This window comes from Leucopleurus acutus (genome assembly GCF_964270905.1).
Source record: "Leucopleurus acutus genome assembly, chromosome: 13".
NCBI lineage: Eukaryota > Metazoa > Chordata > Mammalia > Artiodactyla > Delphinidae > Leucopleurus > Leucopleurus acutus.
In genome coordinates this window covers 28,013,082-28,038,571 of record NC_139155.1, presented here as the reverse complement: position 1 = coordinate 28,038,571, position 25,490 = coordinate 28,013,082, and the positions used below count along the sequence as shown (strand labels likewise).

The following is a 25,490-nucleotide window of genomic DNA, read 5'->3' as shown; positions in this document are numbered from 1 at the left end:
GCTACTGCCAATTTTCCACAGCTACACAACAATTCCCAGGCAAAAGCTAGGAGATAGAAGAGAGTAAAGGAAGGGGAAAGACCCTGTATTTTCTTTGACCTCTCCTTGACTCCTTCTCTCTGGCCAAGTTCAACCCAGCAGCTGCTCTGAGGATCTTGACTCCAAGAACAACTGTCTAGCAAACCAGTTTGAGATTTGAGATAATTAACCAAATATTCTGACTGGAAGTATTTATTTAAAATTCCCAAGAGGTAGACGGTGAAGAAAAATAATTCTTACTTTTATGAGAAATAAGACCTGAACTATACCACTACAAATGCCCATCATCCCAATTATACAGTGTCTGTGACTGACCAGGGTGAAAGTTAATAGAAACAGACGAACCAAGAGCAGTATTACCTGATCATATAACCAATTCGCTTGACAAACTGCCTATAGCGTGCTCTATTGAAGGTTTCTAATCCCACAGCCAGAAGTTCCACTAAGGAGTTAGCAAAGGCAAAAATTTTCATCATCTCTTGAGGTATTGTTGTTTCAGGTAAATAATCACCTAGAAATTAATCAAAGAAAAGGAAAAAAATTATAATTACTATGGAAAAACACTGAAAGATGTGGATGTCAGTATATTAATGAGGAAAGAAAGCCAAGATAGAGAATCCCCATTGCTCTGGCTCCTATGTCAATATAAAATGGGAAACTTGAGACAAAGTGCAAAATTAAAACCATTTATTAAAGCTGGGCTATGTGCAAGCTGGTCAACCTTATGCATGTAAGCACCAGGGAGGAAACTACAAATCACAAGAGAAAGGAAGGAAGCCTCGCCACGGTAATGTAATCATCTCTGTATAGTACAGCCAGGCATGGGGAACCCGAATCAGGAGCCTGCACGAGACAGGACTTGATGCTAAGTTCCTGTGTTTGAGCTTGTCCCTACCACATTTTACATATGACAAAACGAATTAGTCTACCTTTTGCTTTAAACCCAAGGAGATGTTGGAAGAGTTCATGAAATGGGAACTGTGATAGAAGGATAACCAAGTCATCTTCATTAAGGAGAATCCAACTAGTCTCAGGGTCTTCATCCTAAGGGAGAAGATACAGAATCATGTCAGCTGATTTGACCAGATGACACCATGGTCTAGAGTTACAGGAGCTGAATTACCACAGGTTTCAGTGGTACACATGTGGTATTCTCATGAGTCCTCGTGGACTTCTCCTCCAGGACAGAGATTTATACCGTCAGTTCTATTAGATGACCTGTAAATCCCTTAAAATTGCAAGCACAATTTTATGTGTATCTGAGTCATATCCATTCTTCAGTGGCTGAAACCGCTCTCAATTAAATTTCCATCCCAAAGAAGATGAAAAATAATTCCTCTAGAATAGGGATCTTACTATAAATCTCAGTGATTTGACAACATCAATTAAAGAACCATTCACTAAGAGTCCAAGTTATTTTATCCAGAAGCCTCTTCTTGCCCCAAAATTAAGGTCTACTGCTGTACTCAACTGACTTACCAAGAAGCAATTAGCATTTGCTATGGATAACCCAAGTTCTGTTGTCAATTAGTGTTGCTGAAAACAGGATAAAAAAAACAGTGGTCATACACAGGGATCACATAGGGGAAATAGCTGGAGTTTTTTGTTTGATACAGAGCACTAAAGTCCCCTTAGAAACCAAATTGATTTGTGTCCTAAGATGTGCTACATTCAAAAGGGAATACTGTAAAAAGACGCAGAGATTCTAAAGAATTATCACCTCAGTTTCAACAAGGGACTAATGCAATTCATTCATAATTTCCTGAAGCCACTCATTTTTACCCTCTTACATGTCCTAAATGGCTAGCAAACAAGAGACTCAGAAATTCTACCTTGAGCAGTCCTCAGCTCCAGCTATACATCAGAATCAACCATGGAGGCTTTTAAACATTTGGATGTCTGGGTGTGGGTCGGGGCAAGGTTTTTAAGTTGCCCAGGTGGTTCTAATATACAGCCGGTGTCAAGAAACCACTGACATGGACAATTCACAGTGCCTTCCGCCCATGGCCTTTTCTGAGTCAACAGCACTCCCAGCATTCCCTCCCCAGGCTCCTGAATCCACTCAACATCCAGTGAATGCTAACCAGGAGCCAGACACAATTCCAGAGTCCTTAATGATTACCTGTCTTTAGGATTAAATGCAGGAAACCTACCAGAAAAAAAAGACTCCTCTCTTAGGAGAAACCAGTCTTGGAAGGAAAAAAAAAACCTGCTCCATCACAATCTTTAAAAGAGCAATTTGGGACTTCCCTGGCAGTCCAGGGGTTAAGACTTGGCATTTCCAATGCAGTGATGCAGAGGACACAGGTTCAATCCTTGGTCGGGGAACTAAGATCCCATATGCCGTGTGGCAAGGCCAAAAAAAAAAAAACCAATTTGTACCAGCTCCTGAGAAGCTGTCTCCAGATGACTGTTCAATCTCTAGCAAAGAAGTCTGCATGGCCACATCATTTACCATCATCTCACCACCTCCTACAAGTCCCAGGAAGAGCAAAATGAGTGTGAAGGGGCTCCTGCTTCTGAATGAACACCTGGGTAAATACACAGACATGATCCCACAGCTGCCATGCTGTCATTCTAAGGAGTGTCCACTGCAAACTTTCAACTCCTTTTGAAGAGAAGGAGTTTCAGTAAATTTAGTCCCTGGCCAACCTTGAACAAATACACCAAATCAGGATTTGGACCATAAAAACGCATTAGATAGGGCCGATAACTAGCTGGAAAAAAAAAAAAAAAATGCCTCACCTATACACTAACCACGTATATAGTAGAAAGAAAAGTCAATAACTGTTATCTTGAGAAACTGGGGATTTTTTTGTTTGTTTTGTAGGGTTTTGTTTGTTTTGGCCAATGTTGTGCAGCATGTGGGATCTTAGCTCCCTGACCAGGGATCGAACCCGGGCCCCCTGCAGTGGAAGTGCAGAGTCCCAACCACTGGACTGCCAGAGAATTCCCAAGAAACTGGGTTTTGATCATTAAATTCTCCCCAAAAACAGAAAATTATCTTCCATCTTTCAAATGAGAAGATCTAGATAAGAAGTTTGTAAGCGTTAAGGCAGAACCTTGGCAAGATACAGCTCTTTGTTATACAGACTCAGAGTATCTGTAGGTGACACCTCAAGCCCAGAAAACTGTTGCTGCATAAAATAAAATCCTAATAGAAAGTGTACATAATATGTAAACACTTCCAGGTTCCAGACTCTCCCAGCTGCACAGGGAGATGGTCTAGGAAGGGTGGCAGCAGAGACACTGGCTCAGAGCACAGGCTCTGCATTTAATGACGTGTGATTTGGGACAAATTCCCTCAACCCCACCCGCACATGTTTCCTCACCTCTAAAAGGGGGATGAAAACAGTATTTGCCTCGTGGGGCTGTTGGGAGAATTAAATGGGCTAATACGTGAGAAGTGCTTAGAACGATACTTGGCACGTAAAAAGAAGAGCTCAGAAATGCTTAATCAAAATGCTGTCGACATGACGACTAACCTCTTCTCCTCCCTCATCTACTAGTGTCCACGTCCCGGATGCAGGCCCCGAGGAGGATGGATTCCGCTCACTGGGCTTCATGTGGCACAGGAACTCGGCTCGATTTCTAAAGGACAAGGGAAATCACTCCAATCACCTAAACATAAACACAGAAAGCCCACTGCGTGCATTCTGGATCATCTACTCGCCCTGAAGAAGAGTCAGACATCCACTCAATCTTCAAATGGTTTGAATTAGTAAATAAGAAATAATAACTGGCTAAAACTCAAGGAGACCAAAGCTTCGCTAATCGTGGTGTAGAGACCACAGCCATTCTGGGTCAATAATGATGAGGAACTGCAGAGCAGCAGTTATGCCAGCACAGTGCCCGCCCACAGCGGGGCCTCAGTACACCCAGGACCACACAGTACCTGAACTCTAACCGGCTCACAAAGCGTTCAGGAAACATGCTTTACTGAATAAAAAAAGATAATCTGCAGGTAATGGAGAAGCCGGTTTAGGGGGAAAAGTACACCTAAACACCACAGGTAGGAGCAGCCCCTATATCCAGGCGGTGAGAGGGAGGAATCTGGGGGAATTCCTGCCAGCCAGGCTTTCACAAGGTGTTGGCTGGACCTGGCGAGTCAGTGTAACCAGAGAAGTTTCTTCTCTCAGACCACCACCCAGTTCTCAGCTCTCTGCTCCTTCCTCTCTGGCCTAACCCCGAAAATTCATCCATTCCCTCCTTTCACCAGGAGCTCTCCTCCAAGACTTCCTGTTTCCAACCTGAGGGGCTCCAGTCCTGCAGCTCCACATGTCCACTGATCGTTGCCACTCGTATGTGTCCACTTGCAAACCCCAATGACCTCAAATTCTCCTCCTTACCCAACAGCTCTCCTTCCTGTCTTTTCGGTCTGTTGGGGCTGCCAACACCCTCTCAGTCACTCAGACTCAGAGTCTACAGAGTTAGGTCTGAGCCACCCTTGCCCACATTTTCTTATTTAATCAGCTACTTTATCCTTTCCTGGGAAGATGACCTTCCCGTTCCCCACTTTCTCCTTCCCAAGACCAGCACCAATTCAGGCTGGGGGCAGATACGCTTTCCTGGATCAAGAGCCAGTGGGAGTAACACAGTTCAAGGTCACCTATACACACCTCTGCATTCTCCCCCCACTTAAGGATGTGCCCTCTTGATGCTGGATTCGGTTCCAGAGCCAGGACAGCCAGATGTCTGCAACCGTAGACAATTCAATGCAAGAAATGAGGCAAAAGCACATCTTCTTCTGCCTCCGGTCCATCCTAATCTTCCTTAAATACAACTTTTACCCTTTTTCAAAAACCTTCAATTGCTACAAAGGCCAGACCATCTCAAATATGTCTTAATTTCAAGTCTTCTATAATCAGACTCACCCTAGTTGTTCATCTTTATTATCACCCCCCCACACCCCTTCACTCCAGCCAAGCTGCTCTCCAAACTGCCCCCTGCACAGCTATCCTTCCCTGTACTGTGGGCCACTGCTCACTGTTCTCCCACCTACAGTGCCCTCCCTACTCCTCTCCTGCTGAAGTCAGTTCCATTCTTCAAACCCAGCTCATCCACCTGGAACCCTCTGACTACTCCACTCTACTCTCTTTACTCTCTTCATTTCTACTGCATCAATCATGGCTTCCCACAATTTAGCACTTGAATCTCTTTGACTGTGCTTTTTTTTTCCTCTGCCACTAAACCTCTCCTTCTAAGGAAGAGATCATCCTTTTTTTCTCCCCACAGCACCACAATGACATATATGACAGGAGTCGCAAATCCACTAAAAAGGAGGACCCAAAAAAGTTAATCAGTTAAAAAAAAAAAAAAAGGCAGTTAAAAGGGTCACTTTGGGACAAAGGGTATTAAAGCCAAAGAAAACCTGCAATGTTAAATTTTGGAATGCTGACTCTTCTCTTAGCAATTGTTTGGATCTGGGCAGTTTAGGAAGCCAATTGTTTGATAGAACATTTTCATTTCTACTTCACAAAGCTCTTCCACACTTACTTGACAGGAGACATTAGCAGGGCAAGGGACTGCATAAAATGAAAGACCCCTGATGGGTTATTCAACACTTTGATCTGAAATCAGAAAAGGAAAAGGCATACTGTAGAAAACCAAAAACCCAAGTATCCATAATGTTAGTTCACCAGAATTTTGACAAAGGGAGCTGTTAAGGAAGCAAAGATGGAACTGGCATCTCATCCACAAGAGCGAGAACACCTGTGGGTTACCTGGCAGTACTGACTGGGCTGTACTCAGAGAACAGAGGTAGCTGAGCCATTTACCTGAATGAGCCAATTACCTGAAACAATATGGACGGGAGGAATATACTGCTATCTTAATCCAAAGATAAATAAAAACAAAAAATCCTCCTTCTACCTAAAAAGATTCAAATTTCTTGCCACCAGAAATACTAAAGAAAAGGTAACATGGAGAATGACCTGGAGAATGACCTGGAATACATCTGGCCCCACCCATCTGAGGGGTTGCTATGAGTTAACAACACAACCCAAAGGCAAGCAGCAGAGATGGCTAAATCTATCGCACAGACCTGAGATCTCTGCTAGTATTAAAGAACTTTGAGATGCTTGTGGCTGCTTTTTTATCTGTACCAACTGTAGTGTGAGATGGATTAATTTAGGACGTTGTGTTGAATATTACAGAAAAAAGTCCTAGCAAGCCTTACTGCACAGAAATTTTACAGAATTAAATACTACTAAACCTACCAAGCCAGACTACAACTGAACTTTTGCAATTCCATCTTAATTTCATCATTTTTGGGTGGTCCAAGAAGTTGCAGCATAATAACTCCTACGAATACAGACTAGATATATCCCAATAATTTTATTTTAAATATCAATATTTTTAAAGTAGGCTTAAAGCAACTTCTTCAGGAAAAATGTTTAACAAAATCGCCTCCCATTCTCTTCAACATTAGAAGGCCATTCATCATACCTGGATGAAAGGAACAGCCCATTTACTAACACCAGCCGGGCATCGAAGAATATGGTTTAGAAGGAAGAGGTGATCTCCAGGACAGCCAACTCTTTGTAACACTGATACCTAAACAATAAAGGATGTATAGTTTTACTATTTACAAAGACGAATGTTTTTAAGGGTCTAATGAAATCACTTATCCGATATTTAAATACATGTGATCTTTCAAAAGAGTAACCAGACATAAGATATACCACTGACTGGTTGAGTTTCTACCACAGAGGTACACAGAGGCCTATGAACCTAAGAGCACTCTGATAAAAATATCATTAGCAGTTTCTCTGCAAACCCAATTTTTATTATCTGGCAAATTACAAATCACTAATGTTCCTGGCCACACATGAATAGATATAAGTCAAGTAGTTTAATCTATTCCCAGTTTGTAATAGTTTCCCAGATACAAGTAAGTATGCTTAGAACCTCAGCCCATATCTAAGAATGCTAGCATGAACCTAAAAAAAGCACCCAAGGGAGCTCCATTGAGAAACATAACCAGTAAACGAACAACCTCTCCCCACGTAACACACCTGATATCTTTCCTAAAGTTCCCAAATCCTGATTCCTTTCTTTTTTTTCCCTTAAAAAATTTTTTTAAAGTATAAGTACAGCATTAAACACAAGATGATAAAAAAGTGATATGAACAACTTTTAGCTCACATACCTATATTCTGAATATACATCTAGTCTTAAATTTAGCATGCTTCCCACATTTCCATTTCCTTCTAAGTCGAAGGCCAAAGATAATTTAACATAAACTTTACCAGAGAGAAAAGCACTGTGTGCTTAATAATGCACTAGATAAGGATAACTTATTTCCACATGTCATGAGCAAAGAAAACGTCACTAATATATTAAACAAATTAGCTGAAGAAGCTATTAATAAAAAACCTATAAGGAAACAGGAGATAATTCTTAAATTATCAGGGAAATAAAGGACAGTATACTATGTCTATTTCCTTACCAATTTCTGCAGCCAGAGAAGAAGATCATCATGGAACTGAGTATCTTCATTAACTCTCCTGGTGAACATGAATAAGACACTAATGCACTCCTTTAGCTGACACAGATCAGAGGGAATGCTTTCTACCTGTTTAGAAGCTATAAATTAAAAAGAGGATTAAATGAGTCCCATATAAATGGTATTTGTGGGAGAATTTTTAGTGTCTCTACTTAAAATAAATAAATAAACTATTTAAAATATTTAATTCAGATGAAAATCCAAGGAGAAAAGTTACATCAAAATATGAGTTTCGGGCTTCCCTGGTGGCGCAGTGGTTGAGAGTACGCCTGCCGATGCAGGGGACACGGGTTCGTTGCCCGGTCTGGGAAGATCCCACATGCCGCGGAGCGGCTGGACCCGTGAGCCATGGCCGCTGAGCCTGCGCGTCCGGAGCCTGTGCTCCGCAACGTGAGAGGCCACAACAGTGAAAGGTCCGCGTACCGCAAAAAAAAAAAAAAAAAAAAAAAAGAGTTTCTACTAAATATGTAAACTGAAAAAAGTATTTAACTTCGTGAAGTATTTCAAAGCAAGAAAAATTAACTTCATCAAAATTTTTTATTTAAAAATCAGCAAATCTCTGGCCTAGCCCCAGCTCTCTGATTAGTTATGAAAACGATAAGGGGGAAGAAGTTTTTTATTTTAAATGATCCTAGTATCTCTCCAAGAAATAAAAATTGCATACGTAATACTTATCATATAGTAAAGGCTAATTTCTTTTTCTTTTTTTTGAAATAAATTTATTTATTTTTGGCCGCGTTGGGTCTTCGTTGCTGTGCACGGGCTTTCTCTAGTTGCGACAAGCAGGGGCTACTCTTAATTGTGGTGCGCAGGCTTCTCATTGCGGTGCGCGGGCTTCTCATTGCGGTGGCTTCTCTTGTTGCGGAGCACGGGCTCTAGACGCATGGGCTTCAGTAGTTGTGGCACGCGGGCCTCAGCAGTTGTGGCTCATGGGCTCTAGAGAGCAGGCTCAGTAGTTGTGGTGCACGGGCTTAGCTGCTCCGTGGCATGTGGGATCTTCCAGGACCAGAGCTAGAACCTGTGTCTCCTGCATTGGCAGGAGAATTCTTAACCACTGAACCACCAAGAAAGCCCAAGGCTAATTTATTAAAACCCAAAATAAGATGAAAAATTCAGAACATTATAAATGCCCTGATGAAAATTAAACACCCCAACAAAATGGACAAGCAAAAATAAAGTGCAACGGACAGAATGAAAAAGTATTGTGATTATTAGTTTTAGAATCAAAAACTATATTTGGACTTGAATTGGTAATGAACACATAAATTAGGACAGTAAGAGACATTAATGATAAAAAGCAAACTTTTGGCTTCCTAGAGAAGGAGAGAATGACAGCCCACGGGGTAGGGAGACCTGGCACTGCTCCCAAGAAATGTTATTAAGGCAGATCTCAGTCCTGTATTGGGGGAGGTAAGGTAAAACAGCAAGCACAAATTATCCCTTATAATATCTGCACACAGTAGAGTCCACCAGATTGTATCCCTCAATTCTTTTTATATTTTAGACCACAAGAAAGAGTGAGACTTTCATTACTTACACACCTTGGCCTTCCTGATGAATTGCTAAAGATCTCAGAACAGCCGAACTACTGAGTAATGTGTAGACATAAGACTCCACTTGCAACCGTGAGAGCACAGAAGTGTAAGAATGCAGCGCCAAGGTCTGGTGGAGGTGCTCAGATTTGGCATCAAACAGTTTTTTTAGCTCTCCCAGTGCATTTTCATTCATCTCCACTCTCTGGTAGCGATGATGGCCTGAAACTTTCACTTGATCAGCACAGATACCCTAGCAGTGGGCAAAAGGGTGAGATATGAAGCCAGTTACTCTTTGCTCTTGAAGCCTGTATACAATACACAGGCTTCAGTACCATCTTCAAAGAGCTTACAAATCGCAGCGAGGGAACAATACTACTACGTAGAAAACAATGAAGCTACTATACAACCAGGTGCCAATCACAAAGGCATCACAAGTTCAGAGACGAGAAGAGAAATCCTAAAATGCAGTAGGTGGGGAAAGGTGCAAGAAAACAATAGAGCTTGTCTCTAAGACCCTCATGATTGATGACCTTACCTTCTACTTTATAAACACTGAGGTCAATGTGATATCCCCTCAACTTCGAGAGATCTCAAAATATCTCTGTACTTACCCTCACCATTCTTTGTGATTCTGCTCAAAACAAACCCCTCCTTTCCAATATTAACCCTCCAACTGTTTTCTTGATTCTATTCTCTCTTTTTCAGTATTTTCAAGTTTCTCTCTCCACAGGATCCTTCCTATCTACAAAGAGATACACAGGTCTCCAAGGAATGACGATTAGGGTTGGGGGAAATCACACGTTTCTCCCTGACATCTCCTCCATCTTCCCTTCACTGCTAAACTTGTCAAGAATAGCCTTCTCTTCCTCGCCATCCCTCCCAGGCCACTATGCAATGGCTTTCCTGATGGCACCTTGGCCTCCATAGGGTCACATCTTATTGCCTTCCCTATTTTCTCATTTCCTCTTGACCTCGTTCCATGGATCATCCTCCCCTTGACACTCTCTACCCATTAGATGTTCCTGGCATTATGCCCAAGGTCACAAGCTAAATGGCCCACAGGCTGAATCTGGCCTGGTGACATGACTTGCTTTGGCCTCTACTGTGCATGAGTGAGTGAGTGAGTGAGAGAGAGAGAGAGAGAGACAGAGACAGAGACAGAGACAGAGACAGAGAGAGAGAGTGTGTGTGTGTGTGTGTGTATTTAGTTGCCAACATTTACAAATCAGGATCCCTCACATAAAAATCCAGATTTCTAGCTTCTCTTAGAAAAACATAAGATGTGGCAATGCTGAACCAATATAACCTCACAGCAACAATCAACTATAACACAAGAGCAGCTCCCCATGCTGGACCAGGCATGAGCTTACCCAGTGATCACCGTCCCACTCAACCTGTTTCACTTCTCCAGGTTACCTGCCTGGCCCCTGTGGGCATATGACACTGTGACTCCTGCACTCAATTACTATGGGCTAAGACAGGGTCAGTGTGGGTAAAAGGAGCAGACTCCAGACCTCAATGGCATCACAGGAATAGCAGCTCCACTGAAAATTCCCCAGGCTCCTGCAAGCTTTACGCTACACTAGTCAATATACCTGTACAGACAACTGTTCCTCCTTGAAGTGCCATAGTCGACTTTTGGCATTTTGGCAATCAGACATCAGAGCAAGGAGCTCAGCTTCAGCCAGCAGCAGCTGCTTCCTACAGCGTGAGTAGTTCAAAAGCAACTCATAAAATTCATGCCTGTCCTGATGAGCCATGCTGTCAAATTCTTCTAAATATGACTCAACATTTTCCAGCCATGAACCAGGCTCAAAGACTTTTAGCTGTTCTTCAGTAAATGGTACTATTTCTGGTTGAGATGGGAGCTCCGGGTAGAGTCGCTCATTACGAAGCAAGGGTTTCACTGCCACCAAAGCCGGTATATCCCCAGCAGTTTCAGCTGGCAACTGGGGATACAGTTTTTTCACTCTAGGTGGCTGGAAAATGTCTTTGGCTTCACAAGAACTCTGCAAGCCAACATTTTGTAGCACCTCTGAAGAAAGACCCAAGGCTTCTTGGTCTTCTCTCCTATTCTGAGTATCTCTGACCTTCAAATTTTCCACTTCCTGCTGAATATAAGAAACATTAGATTGCAGTGTGCTTTCCAAAGGTCCACATTGTACCAGTTTATCTTCCTCCATTTCTGTAATGTTCTCGGGGGGTTCTACTTTGGTTCCGACATTGCCTCCAGGATCGACCTTCGGCTTGACTGAATCATCCCCAGCACAGGCTCTGATCTCCTCTCCCTCCTTTAGACTCTCTGTTTTACATGTCAGGGACTCTTCATTGCTTAGAGTTAAGGAAGTGAGTGGTACATCAAACATTTCACTCTCGTTTTGTCGACTAGCATCATTCTGGGGCTGGGAATTGGTTAACTCCTTTAGATGGTCTCCTTGGAATTCACAAGGTGGGGTAGGGATTTCCAGCTCTCTGGAGGTTTTTGGAAGGGAGACTTCATCAGACTCTTCCCTCTGAAGGGTTTCATGTTTCTTCTTTTCCTACAAACAAGATTTATAATGTGAAATAATTTATAATATAACAATAACTGATGCTTTCAACATGAGGAATTTTTAAATTGTATAAAAAAATCTAAGTTCACTTCATAAGCAGTGTGTTTCATATTTCATATTATTCAATTTTGAGAATGCTGAATTCAGGAGATTCACTAGTCTAATCCCTACAGAGGAAGACATGAGAATAAGCAACAAATTATGATTCAAGAATAGAGAAGGAAAGTCTTAATTAGGCTGTTCTCCATTCTGCTAGAGGTTAAGTAAGAGAGAACAGTCTCCAAGTATCTTAGGCTTCAACAGGTTTGCATCCTGATAAACATACCTATTCAAATTTCAGGCAGAAAAAGTCAGGCCAACTTGAAATAAATAACTATAGTACTGGATTATAACCTCAGAATAAAATCAATATCCATGAGTCCATACTCACATAACTAAATAGATAAACATATATATATGTTATATGTATCTTTTTTTCCTTAATGGACAAGAAGTGGCACTCTTCCTTACAAAAGTCCAATTAATAAATGTAGATGGAATGAGAAAAACAGAAAATCACGATTAGAACACCATGGTAATAACTGCCACAGGCAAGACGCAAGATCTACTAAGTAATGAAAGTGAGTGAAAATTTAAGCAGAAGCAGAATATTTGTATAGTCTCAAAGTATCCCCTAAATATTTAGTAATTACAAAGGGAAAAATCATAAGTTTCAGTGGAGAATCCTGGCAGTCAACACCTTAACCAAGTGATCAGGGTTACTATAACCAGTAACACATCCCCATACGATGTTCTGAGAAGGCTTATCCCCTCTTCAGTACCCTTTCAAATAATGTATAACCTCAATCTAAGCATGAGAAAACACCGACGAAAACCCAAATTAAGGGAAAGTCTACAAAATAACTGAAGTGTTATGATCATCAAAGAAAAGACAAGACTGAGGAACTATCAAAAGACTGGAGAAAACTATTAGAGACATGACAACTGAATGCAACGTAGGATCCTGGATTGGACACTGGAACAGAAAAAGGACATTAGCAAGAAAACTGGTGAAATTCAAAAAAGTTCTATATTTTAGTTAATACCATTGTACCAATGTTAATTTGTTGGTTGTGATAAATGTTCTACAACATAGAATTTACAGTTACATAACACAAGAAGATGCTGGATGAAAGGCACATGGAACTCTCTGTATTGTATCTGCAACTTATTAAATCCAAAATTAATTCCAAAAAAACAAAAACAGTTACCCATTTAAAAAATAAGATAAAATAAATTATGGTTTTTTAATGAAGTATCTCTGGCATTAACACACAAACTAGACACACAGGAAAGAAGCCTGGATAAAAAAGAAGAAAAAAATATGGAAATATTTATTATTTATTTATTTAAATAAAATTGTTACATCCAAAGAAACTGAAAAATGACTTACTCACTCAAATACTTCCCTCACTATAAATTTTTTTTTTTTTAATCTGGGGTGTTTTTTGGCTATGTTGAGTCTTCGTTGCTTCACGTGGGCTTTCTATAGTTGCTGCGAGCGGGGGCTACTCTTCGCTGTGGTGCGAGGGCTTCTCATTGTGGTGGCTTCTCTTGTTGAGAAGCACGGGCTCTAGGCGCGCAGGCTTCAGTAGTTGCAGCACGCGGGCTCAGTAGTTGTGTCTCGCAGGCTCTAGAGTGCAGACTCAGTAGTTGTGGCGCACGGACTTAGTTGCTCCATTGCCTGTGGGATCTTCCCGGACCAGGGCTCGAACCCGTGTCCCCTGCATTGGCAGGCGGATTCTTAACCACTGTGCCACCAGGGAAGTCCCCACCGTGAAATTTTAAGGAAGGCAAAATCATGGTTACAAAGTTATCAGTGATTTTGGCTTATGTTGTCCAGCAAACGTCCAGCAAAAAAAAGCTGACAAGTAAAGAGCCAAAAAAGTAAAACATTTATATGCACCTAATATTAGGAAGAAAAGACGAATGTTTTTGAAATGGAATTTGAGCTCAGCTTGCTGGTAATGAACTACCAAATGTTTACAAATGGTGGTGATGCAAGAAGCAACGTGTCCCTCCAAAATTACTTTAATCTGCACCATGGATATCAGATTCCGAGAACAGCCACACAATGCATACAAACCACTTTGTCAAGCTGCCTAAAATCATGAATACCAGGAAAGCATTACATGAGTATTTACAAGAAAATGAAAAAGTGGGTCCAATTACACTGCAATGATGTTTAGCACACTAGCTATAATAAATAGGTCTGTCAGATTGAGAGGTCAGAAAAAAGAAAATTAGGAGAGGGAGGCCAATGGTTACTACAGTGGGAGAAATACTGGTGTACTGTTCAGGGCAGAGGCCAAATTTTAGTGAGCTGAACAATCAAGAAATGAAATTAAGAAAACAATTTCATTTATAATGAACAGAGAACAAAATACTTAGGGATAAGCTTAACAAAAGAAGTGTAAAATTTATACTCTGAATATTACAAAACAAAATTTGAAAGAAATTAAAGACTAATAAGTGAAAACACATTCCATTTTCATGGATCAAATCACAATATTGTTAATATGGCAATACTCCTCAAATTGATATACAAATTCAACACCATCTCTATCAAAATCCCAGCTGCCTTTTTTGCAGAAAATGACAAGCTGATCCTTAACCTCATAAGGAAATGCAAGGAACCCAGAATATATGAAACAATCTTGAAAAAGAAGAACAAAGTTGGAGATTTCACGCTTCACAATTTCAGAATCTACTACAAAATTACAATAATAAAGACAGTGTGGTTCTAGCACATGGACAGACACACAGATCAATGAAACAGAACTGAGAATCCAGAAATAAACTCTTTTTTTTAATCAACATTTTTTATTTCTTGTCTTTTTTTTTTCAAGTTGTTGGGAGTTTTTTAACGTCTTTATTGGAGTATAATTGCTTTACAATGGTGTGTTAGTTTCTGCTGTAAAACAAAGTGAATCAGCTATACATATACATATATCCCCATATCGCCTCCCTCTTTCGTCTCCCTCCCACCCTCCCTATCCCACCCCTCTAGGTGGACACAAAGCAACAAGCAGATTTCCCTGCACTATGCAGCTGCTTCCAATAGCTATCTGTTTTACATTTGGTAGTGTATATATGTCCATGCCACTCTCTCATTTCGTCCCAGCTTACTTTCCCCCGCCCCGTATCCACAAGTCCATTCTCTACATCACCGTCTTTATTCCTGTCCTGCCCCTAGGTTCTTTTCTTTTTTAACATCTTTATTGGAGTATAATTGCTTTACAATGGTGTGTTAGTTTCTGCTTTATCATGTACCACAATGTTCACGGCAGCTCTATTTACAATAGCCAGGACATGGAAGCAACCTAAGTGTCCATCAACAGATGAATGGATAAAGAAGATGTGGTACATATATACAATGGAATATTACTCAGCCATAAAAAAAACGAAATTGAGTTATTTGTAGTGACGTGGATGGCCCTCTTAGAGTCTGTACATACAGAGTGAAGTAAGTCAGAAAAACAAATACCGTATGCTAACACATATATATGGAATCTAAAAAAACAAAAAAAAAATGGTCATAAAGAACCTAGGGGCAAGACGGGAATAAAGATGCAGACCTACTAGAGAATGGACTTGAGGATGTGGGGAGGGGGAAGGGTAAGCTGGCATGAAGTGAGAGAGTGGCATGGACATATATACACTACCAAATGTAAAACAGATAGCTAGTGGGAAGCAGCCGCATAGCACAGGGAGATCAGCTTGGTGCTTTGTGACCACCTAGAGGGGTGGGATAGGGAGGGCGGGAGGGAGGGAGATACAAGGGGGAAGAGATATGGGGATCTATGTATATGTATAACTGATTCACTTTGTTATAAAGCAGAAATAAACTCTTATGTTTAAGGTCAACTGATTTTCAACAAGGATGCCATGACAATTCAATGGGGAAAGAACAGCCTTCAACAAATGGTGCTAAACAACTGGATATCCAAAGAATAAAATTGTACCCCTATCTTATATCATATACAAAAATTAACAAAAAGGATCATAGACCTAACATAAGATCTAAACCTTTTAAACTTTTCAAAAAAAACACAGGAGTAAATCTTAGTGACCTTGGGTTAGGCAAAGCCTTGTTAGACATGACACCGAAAGCACAGCAACAAAAGAAAAAAGCAGATAAATTGGACTTCATAAAAATTTTTAAGATTTTTGCTGAAAATCAAAATATCAAGAAAATGGAAAGACAACCCTACAGAATGGAAGAAAATGTCTTCACATCAATTATTATATAAGGGGCTTGCTTATATACAGAATTAAAAAAAAGAACACTTGTAACTCAAGAATAAAAAGATGAACAATCCAATTTAAAAATGGGCAAAGGATCTGAACAGACATTTCTCCAAAGATAATACAAATGGCACATAAAAAGATGCTTAACATTATGAGTCATCACAGAAATGCAAATCAAAATCACAATGAGGTAACATATCACACCCGCTAAAACTACTTAAGTCAGATAATAGTGTTGACAAGGATGTAGAAAAATTAGTATCCTCAAACACTGCTGGTGGGAAGCTAACATGATGCTTCTCTATGCAAAAGAGTTTGGCATTCCGAGCCATGGTGATGGTGACACAATCTTGGATCATACCAAAAACCACTGTATTACACATTTTAAATAAGTATAGTGTGTGAATTATAGCTCAATAAAGCTGTTAGATGAAAAGATGGAAGATTTTAAAAACTCAGAGAGTTGAGAAATAAATGAAAAGTAAGGAAGCAGAGATGGGAATGTGAAATAGAGGGAGAAAATTTTAGTTGTCTTTTCTTAAACTGTAAGAGACCTCTGGGGGTGTTAAATGTTAACTGGAAGAGAAGATAGGGAGCTGGAAGTAGGCCAAGGTGGGCCACAAGATCAAGGGCACAGTAAATAAACACACCTCCTGCAACCCACAAGCCACCTCAGGCTTCCTCTCCAGCCTGTCCCTCAGGAGTTTTTAACTTCCCTTTGCCAAGGGAAGTTGTTGCCCAACTCTGACCCCACCAAACCACTTCCTCTTTCCCTACTCCATGACTGCCCTTGCAATTTCAAATTCTTCCCCTCAACTAAACAAAATGAAGTCTCCAGCTGCTACTATCAAACTTGCAGGCCTACATCCAGCAGATCTACCTTCCTGGGAAAAATCACAACCATAACAGCAACAGATAATGTGGTTAGATAATCAATTAAAGAATTTTTTAAACCTTCCTAATGCTCCCAGAGAAGAACACATAGACTTTGGGTTTTATTTCCCTTGGGGGTGGAACTCAGTGCTTCTGTGTTTAATTCTCCACCTGTGTTGTTACAGAAGTTAGGTCCAAAGAGGAATTAACCTGGGGTTACCCCAGGAAAGGAGGTGGGGGAAAGGAGAGGAAAGCTGGTAATTTGATTCAAAGAATGGACTGGCCAGATCAGAGAAGGAAGGCAGAAGGAAAAGATGAACAACTGCGAGACACACAACTGTTTGAGAGGGTAGCAAAGGCCTGCCCCTGCCCCTCACAGATCCCTGGATAGGACAGGATGTCTGGGGTGCATATGCGGAGGGAGAAGGGGTTCACTGTGTTCATCACCAACGCCATGGCCTCTAAGCAGTGGTGAGCTCCCTGTGGCTCAATTCACTTCTCCAAAGCACAGAATAGGGGAGCAGGTCCTGAAAGGTCTCCTAGCCTCCAGCCTCTGCCCTACCACCAATTCATCCCAAACACCACTATAAGACTGGTCTCCCTAAAACACTACCCTGAACACCACAAAAACAACCACAGCTCTCCACTTAATGAAAGTCTGACTCTTAACTTCGGCACTCAGTGCCTCTGATGACTCAGTTATGATCCTGTCCCAAGACAAAATCTTCAATGACCACATCAACCCTTCCACAGCACACGCTTTACTCTGAACTCTGAGGTGTGTACTTGCCATCTGGCCCTGGTCACGTGCTACCACATATGGTTATTTATCTTTATGTTGTGTCCCCCAAATGACCACAAATATCTTGAGACCAGAGAATGTATCTTATGCCTTTTTGTATCTGATCTGCCTCTGATTTTCAACACTTTGTTCAATAAACATTTCTTGAAACAATAATGATGACTTATAGTTCACAAGAATTTACTGAGTACCAACTGTATGCTGAGCTCCTAGGTACTTGCATCCTAAAATGAAGAAATTATTGAATTATCCAACAAATGTGCTCTGGCACATTCAGCAATTTATTTTTATATGCCTCACAGAAAGCAAACGGACTATCCAATGAATTCAGAGAAAACTGAACTTTTATGCTAAAATCTGAATCAAATTTTACACTTAAGATACAAAATTTCATTTAAAAACAAAAAAGAAAGCCAACTTCCAATTATTTTGCCTACTTGAGTTAACCAGAGATAAAGATTAGAACCTACTGTATATATAACAATCATTAGAGATCACAAAATAAAATTCAAACAGAACTCCACGTGTATCAAGCTGTGTGTGCAAAAATTAGTGCTTACATAATTTTATTTTAACCAAAAGACATGTTTCTTACAACTGAAAATGGCCTAGAGATGAACATTTCTTTATTTTTGATCTCTACATAAGTTACGTACAGGTAGAGAACCAATTTTAAAATAATTCCACAGGAGAAAAAATAATCAAGAAGTTATACAGAAACAGAAGAGTTGTTAATAAACACAGAAAGACTTACTTAACCATACAGTACAGTAAATATGCCCTACAGTGTTGGTGTATGTGTGGGGAAAAAACCTAAAGAGCACATAACAAACTGCTACTAACAGTTATCTCCAAGAGATGGAATTCAGGGCATTTCATTTCTGTGTTGTATACTTCTCTCTCTCTCTGTGTATATACTCATACATACACACTTTTTTTAAGCAATGAGCACTTTTGTAATCAGAAAAAAAGTTTTGTTTTCTTTTTAAGTTTGGAAAATAAGTGGTCACTTTCCATTCATCACTTGCAGTTCTTCCTCTTTAAACTGTACTAAGTAAAAATATTACAACTCCTTTCCATCCTTAAAAATATTAATGAGCTACTTCATAAATGATAAAGGTTCAGTTTTACACACTACATAGAATACTTTTGTGGGATTACTTTATTTTTTTTCATTATTCTGAAAGTATTTATTAGGTAACTACTACTGTATGTTAGGCATAGTTCTAGTACATGGGGTACATGAAGTGAACCAAACAGGAAAGCTCCTTGGCCATGGGATTACTTTAAATGCAGGGTCTGTTTATCATGAATGTCTGTATCCACAGCACTTAGCACAATGCCTGGCACAGAACAGATAAAAAGGGCTTGGACACATGAGTCCAACTATCAGCTCAAGAGCTCTCAGGGCAATTTTACCCACACTCCTTGGGAGGTACATGAATGCTTTACAAGTAAAAAGGAGAAGGATGGGGATTATACATTTCGCTGAGAACACAACATCTCCTCCTGGCTGCCACTTCTTTTGTGTTGCTCTTAACAATCTTGCTTCACGTATCAGCAGCACTTTCCATGCTTCATCTCTTCCTCTTCCTTTCATATGCTTTTTTCTCTCAGCTTCTAGGACCCCAAACATATCCTACCTCACCGGTCACTCCTCACGCTCCTTTGTTGATTCCTGCGCCTCTCCCCGCAAAACTGGAGTGCCCTTGGGTCCTGTTCTTGTCACCTGTTCCTAAGGTAACCTAGTTTGGTCTCTGGTTTTAAATAACTACCTATATGCTGATGACCCCAAATCTTTTCTCTCTCCCAAACTCTAGATCCACATATCCAATCCGTTTGGATGTCTGACATTTATTTCAAAATTAGCATGTCCTAAACTGAACTCCTGATCTGCCCCCAAAAGCTGTCCTACTCACTGCCTCCTCCCTCTCAGAGTCACCCCTGACTGTTTTCTCATATCCCAACCAAACCACCAACAAATGGTCTTGGCTAGATCTTCACCACCTCTGCTTTACAACTCTGGTCCAGGCCACCATCCCCTCCTGCCTGGATCACAGCAAAAATCTCTTAGAAGGTCTCTCTGCTCGTACTCTTGCTCCCTTACAGTCTGTTCTCAGTCACTCTGTTCACAGTGACCCTTTAAAACAACTTAGATCATATCACTCCTCGGCTTGAAACCCTGAGGTGATTCCATATTTCACTCAAAGTACGAATCCTTACAATGGCCTACAAGGCCCTACACGACCTGGCCCTGTGTCACCTTCCTGACTTCAAATACTCTCCCAAATACTCTCCCCTCATGCATTCCACCCTAACGACAATGCTACTGCCTTAAAGCATTTGCCCCAGGTGTTCCCAAGATCCAAATGGCTAACTCCCTCATCTCTCTCATGTCTTTACTTAAATTTCACTTTCAGTAAGGACTACCTTGACTGCCTATATAAAAATCACAACCCGGACTTCCTGGTGGCCCAGTGGCTAAGAACCCACCTGCCAATGCAGGGGACACGGGTTCAAGCCCTGGCCCGGGAAGATCCCACATGCCACGGAGCAACTAAGCCCGTGCACCACAACTACTGAGCCTGCGCTCTAGAGCCCACGAGCCACAACTACTGAAGTCTGCGCGACTAGAGCCCGTGCTCCGCAACAAGAGAAGCCACCGCAATGAGAAGCCCATGCACCACAACGAAGAGTAGCCCCCACTCGCCACAACTAGAGAAAGCCCGTGCGCAGCAACAAAGACCCAACACAGCCAAAAATAAATAAATAAACTTATTTTAAAAAAAAATCACAACCCATCCTAATCACCAGTACTCAGCTCCTTACCCTGTTCCTCTTTTCCTTTTTTCATAGCACTTGTCATCTTCTAATATGTTATACATTTTATTTATTTTTTTTATGGAGTTTTCTGTTTGTCTTCTCCTTCTAGAATGCAAGCTACGTTAAGGCCAGGTTCTTTTTTTTATTTTTTATTTTTCCTCTGTTTACATCCCAAGTGCTTAGAACAGTTTCTGGGACATAGTGGGTGATCGATGAGTGTTTATTCAACAAATAAATGGATCTTAGGAGGCACAACAGGAGCTAAATAATATAGAACATCCCCCAACTTCACTCTTATAATCACTCATGGGAAGGAGGGACTAAGAGGTAGAAATCATCTAGGCCAAGAAGCAAGAGGCGATGGGGATTTAAAGGTCTCGGTTTCTGTTATCAGTTTTCTGGGACACATCTCAGTCTATCCTTAGCAATTACAATATGCTCTTACTATTAATGAGTTGTCGGCATTCAGAATTTAGTATTAACTGCAGAAAAACTATCCACGACTATAAAATATACTGCTTCTGCAGAGTAAATCCAATCTAAAAATCTACTGTTCTTAACCCATAATCTACCATGATCAATGAAGTCAGGGTCCTCCAAGGTGGGTGAAACTAATCAGGACTATCTCTCAGTATCAAGTGATAAGCACCAGATAACCAACAACTAGCAACGTGAGCTCATCTTCCAAATGATTAACATTAAGGAATATAGGTCAGCTGCTGGGTCAAACTATCGAAAGGCAAAAGCACATGACACCCCTCACTTCCTGAAATGAGCCTTGGAACTACTTTATGGTTCCATTAACAGTAACCAAATTACACCACAATGGTAAAGGTTTCATTAATGTAGGACTTCATGATCATAACCAAACCATAACCAGCACTAAGTAATAAATCTATTTACTCTAAGAGAAGAATCAATTTTCTAAACTGACAAGTATGAGGGCCTTGCTGATGTCGTGGACTTTTTCCATTTGTTTTCTCATACTATTTAGAGGAAATTTACCAGAGTAAATTCTTCTGAGTGACAAAGCTTGGAAATATTCTTCAATACCGGTATTTTTTCCTTCATTCAACAAACATTAGCAAATGCCTACAAGGGCTGTAAAGGGTATTAGGAAAAAGACAGGTCCCTCCCTCACTGAGTTCACAGTCTAAGGGAGAAGAGAGATGTTAACAAACTAACTGCAAGTGAGATGAGTGACACAAAGGGGTGCAGAGCGCTACTAGTGGGGGCTGGGGGCGGTGGTAATGTGGGTGATGAGGGTGATGAGGTTTAAGCAGAGACCTCATGAATGAGCAGGTGAAGAGGGACAGGAAGAGGTGTCAGCGCAGAGTAAAGAGCATGAGCAAAGGCCCTAAAGCAGGAAAGGCCATATACAGTTGAGAATCAAAAGAGATAGTAGTGAAGACCAGAGGCTGAGGAGAAAGACAGAATCCAGATAGTTTAGGGCCTTGAGTCCATACTTTGGACTCTTGGACTCTGGGCAATGGGAAATCTTTGAAAGGCCTTAAATAGGAGAGCAATCATTTTGGGGGTTTGTTTATAAAAATATCAATCCAGCTTTAGTTTAGAGAATGGGCAGCAAGAATGAACTTGGAAAGGCCATTTTAGCAAAAATCCAAGAAATCTTCCTTGGAGGATGGTTGAGTTAGTCAGGATGGAGAGAAATGGGCAGAATCAAGAGAATAGTTACAAAATACAATTGGCAAGCCTTAGTGACTGACTAGATTTGAAAGGTGACTAAAAGTATGTCAAGGATTTCTGGTTTGATCAAATACCTCTGGAATTAAAGCCTCTTTATAAATTTTAAAAGATAAAAAATAAATTTATGTGTAGGGAGGTTGCCCACAATGTGTCAATAAAATGAGCAATTGGGGACTTCCCTGGTGGCGCAGTGGTAAAGAATCTGCCTTACAATACAGGGGATGCGGATTCCATCCCTGGTCAAGGAACTAAGATCCCACATGCCACGGGGCAACTAAGCCTGTGCGCCACAACTACTGAGCTCGCAGGCGTCAACTAGAGCCCAGGCACCCTGGAGCCTGTGCACCACAACCACAACTAGAAGAGAGAAAACCCACATGCCACAACTAGGGAGAAGCCTGCACGCCACAATGAAAAGATCCCACACACCTCAGCAAAGATCCCACGTGTCGCAACTAAGACCTGACACAGCCAAAAAATAAATAAATAATAAATAAATCTTTAAAAAAAATAAAATGAGCAATTGGGTTTTTTGTTGTTGTTGTTGTTTGTTTTTTTTGCGGTATGTGGGCCTCTCACTGTTGTGGCCTCTCCCGTTGAGGAGCACAGGCTCTGGACGCGCAGGCTCAGCGGCCATGGCTCATGGGCCCAGCCGCTCTGCTGCAGGTGGGACCTTCCCGGACCAGGGCACGAACTCGCGTCCACTGCATCGGCAGGCGGACTCTCGGCCACTGCGCCACCAGGGAAGCCCGAGCAATTGGCTTTTCATGATGGATTTAAGTTTGATTTTTAATTTTTTATTTTAGAAAATCTGTTCTAAACAAAATAACAGAGCCTCCCTGGTGGCACAGTGGTTGAGAATCTGCCTGCCAATGCAGGGGACACGGGTTCGAGCTCTGGTCTGGGATGATCCCACATGCCGCGGAGCAACTAAGCCCGTGCGCCACAGCTACTGAGCCTGCGCGACTGGAGCCTGTGCTCCGCAACAAGAGAAGGCCGCGACAGTGAGAGGCCCTCGCACCATGATGAAGAGTGGCCCCCCGCTCGCCGCAACTAGAGAAAGCCCTCACACAGAAACGAAGACCCAACACAGCCAAAAATAAATAAATAAATAAATTTATTTTAAAAAATAATAATAATAACAGAGAATCCTCTTAACTGACCATTTTTAAGTATTTATAACATTCTATCTGTAGATACACATAGATATGTAGAACAATTATTAAGCTACTGGACCGAGAATTACGATTTTGGGCTTTAACTTGAGTCTCTTACTAACTGCATGACTTCTGGCTTATCATTTAACTTATCTAGGCTTTAGTTTCATCATTCATTTTGAAAAAAAAAACCCTACAGATTGAGAATTAAGATTCTGCTCTCTACAGATGGATGTTTACATGTTATACACTACTGTATTCTAGGTTCAGGGACCTTATGCATGGCTGACCAATGGCTTTTTACTTCCTCCTCTACTTAGATAGTCCTTTACCAGCCCAATACAATGCAAAATTACTTCTCTTAAAAATGTTTCTGGGGCTTCCCTGGTGGCACAGTGGTTGAGAGTCCGCCTGCCGATGCAGGGGACACGGGTTCGTGCCCTGGTCCGGGAAGATCCCACGTGCTGCGGAGCGGCTGGGCCCGTGAGCCATGGCTTCTGAGCCTGCGCGTCCGGAGCCTGTGCTCCGCAACGGGAGAGGCCACAACAGTGAGAGGCCCGCGTACGGCAAAAAAAAAAAAAAAAATGTTTCTGAAATTAGTAGCAAAATGGCTTTCTCCCCAGAGTAATTCCTCACAGACCTGGGTACACTGATGCACATAACTCCACTACAGTTGTTTTTTTTAAGGCACCATAATGAAAGGGATCTACATAAGTCATTTACAGCTTATTAAATATGGTAGCTTTGAACACCAGTCTCCTGCTAAAATCTTGTTCTCATGAGAAAATCCTATTTTCGTATCATTTTTAAGTTACATCTGCTCTGGAACATCACCTACTTGTAGGAAAGGAAATTTCCTTTTTAATACCACCTTCATTATTTCCTTAATATAAATTCAGTTCAGGTAAGCCAAAATTATATATGTCCAGCTATCCATGGGCAGCATTTAATCTGTTCACTGTAAAATAAATGTCATTTCAGAAAACATATGGGTACGAAATGAAAGCCCAGACTGCGCCTGCAAACAAGACAAATCAACTTTAAATCACACCAACACCACACGTTAGTATAATCCAGGAAACCCAGAAAATTCACATCTGTCCCTGCTGTATGAGTCCCGCTCTGGTTTAATTTCTGGTCATTCGTGCCCCATCATAAACAACCAGGATAATGAGAAATAAACAGCAGCAGCACCACTGTCATCTTGAATTTTTAAACTGAAAAGGCACATCACCACAGCCTACTTTCTGTCTCTATCTGCAAAGCTCTTCCAAAGGATACATTCTTGAGTGGAGGAGGGGTCCCTTCCCTCTTTATGGGAAGAGGGACTGAAAATGTTCACAGATTATAAAGGAGAAAAAGAGAGTTAAAGATGAGACTGGGAAGAGGAAAGCTGCTTCACGATAGGAATCTAGACCCGGGTGAGGAAAGTCAAGAAAGGAGCAGAAAAGGAAGAGCCTAGTGAGGTCACAGGAGGAAAAAGAAAAAAAAAAGGGCTCCTGACAAAGTCCGGCAGAGGAACGTGAAGGAGGCACAGAGGAACAAGTCTGGTGTCAATGGGTGGGGGGATCAAATACGGGGAGGTGGGGACAGAGGATGAGAAGGGCTCAGGGGACGGAGGGCTCAGAGTGGGCTGGAGAAGCCGAAGAGAAGAAAAAAGACAGCGCACCTGCCAGGGCCTGGCGAGGATGGGATGGTCGGGTTCCCTCACCTTGGTCTTAGTCCGGCTGGCCTTGGCCTTGGCCCTGGCCCGGCGCGGGGGCCTCACCGCCTCGGCCATAGACCCTGCGATGGCAACGTCGCCACTTGTTTTTGTCAGAACTCTGCGCTTTCCACAACCTTCCCAGTTCCGGCCTCCGGGCTGTCACGTGATCGAATCTCCACCACTCCCGGGGGAGGGGCGGCAACTCGGAGCCTCTACCGGCAGCAAAGTAGGACAAACCACTCCGGGAGCCCTTTTCACTGGAGGATGGTGGCCCCGCCCCCTTACGTCCAGGCCCCACCCCCTGACCCCGGCAAGCGCGCCTGGCTCCGGCCACGCTCGCCAATGGCTTGGAGTCGTCTTGGGTCCCGGCGTTACTTCCCGAACTGAGATCACGTCCTTCTCGCTGGCTCCGCCGAGCCGCACTCGGTCTAGGCTCCGGGAGCTCTCGCACACCTCACCCACGTGGACTTAAAGGAGTCCGGGGAGAGTGCTTGTCAGTC

General features: G+C 41.8%; 1 protein-coding gene across 4 annotated transcripts in view; it reads right to left on the bottom strand.

The window, feature by feature from the left end:
• EPG5 (ectopic P-granules 5 autophagy tethering factor) overlaps window positions 1-25,107 on the bottom strand; it is a 125,244-nt gene extending 100,137 nt beyond the window's left edge. For 3 of the 4 annotated variants that reach the window (XM_082852686.1, XM_082852689.1, XM_082852688.1), the window contains exons 1-9: window positions 24,955-25,107; window positions 10,677-11,621; window positions 9,088-9,331; window positions 7,490-7,626; window positions 6,487-6,594; window positions 5,536-5,609; window positions 3,525-3,630; window positions 969-1,083; window positions 400-550 (exon numbers count right to left, since the gene is read on the bottom strand). In XM_082852686.1, the coding sequence (XP_082708812.1) occupies window positions 400-550; window positions 969-1,083; window positions 3,525-3,630; window positions 5,536-5,609; window positions 6,487-6,594; window positions 7,490-7,626; window positions 9,088-9,331; window positions 10,677-11,621; window positions 24,955-25,065 (1,991 nt within the window). In that variant the 5' untranslated portion in view covers window positions 25,066-25,107. The remainder of the gene's footprint in view (window positions 1-399; window positions 551-968; window positions 1,084-3,524; window positions 3,631-5,535; window positions 5,610-6,486; window positions 6,595-7,489; window positions 7,627-9,087; window positions 9,332-10,676; window positions 11,622-24,954) is intronic. The other variant, XM_082852687.1, reaches the window with a different exon arrangement.
• Between the last annotated feature and the right edge of the window lie 383 nt (window positions 25,108-25,490).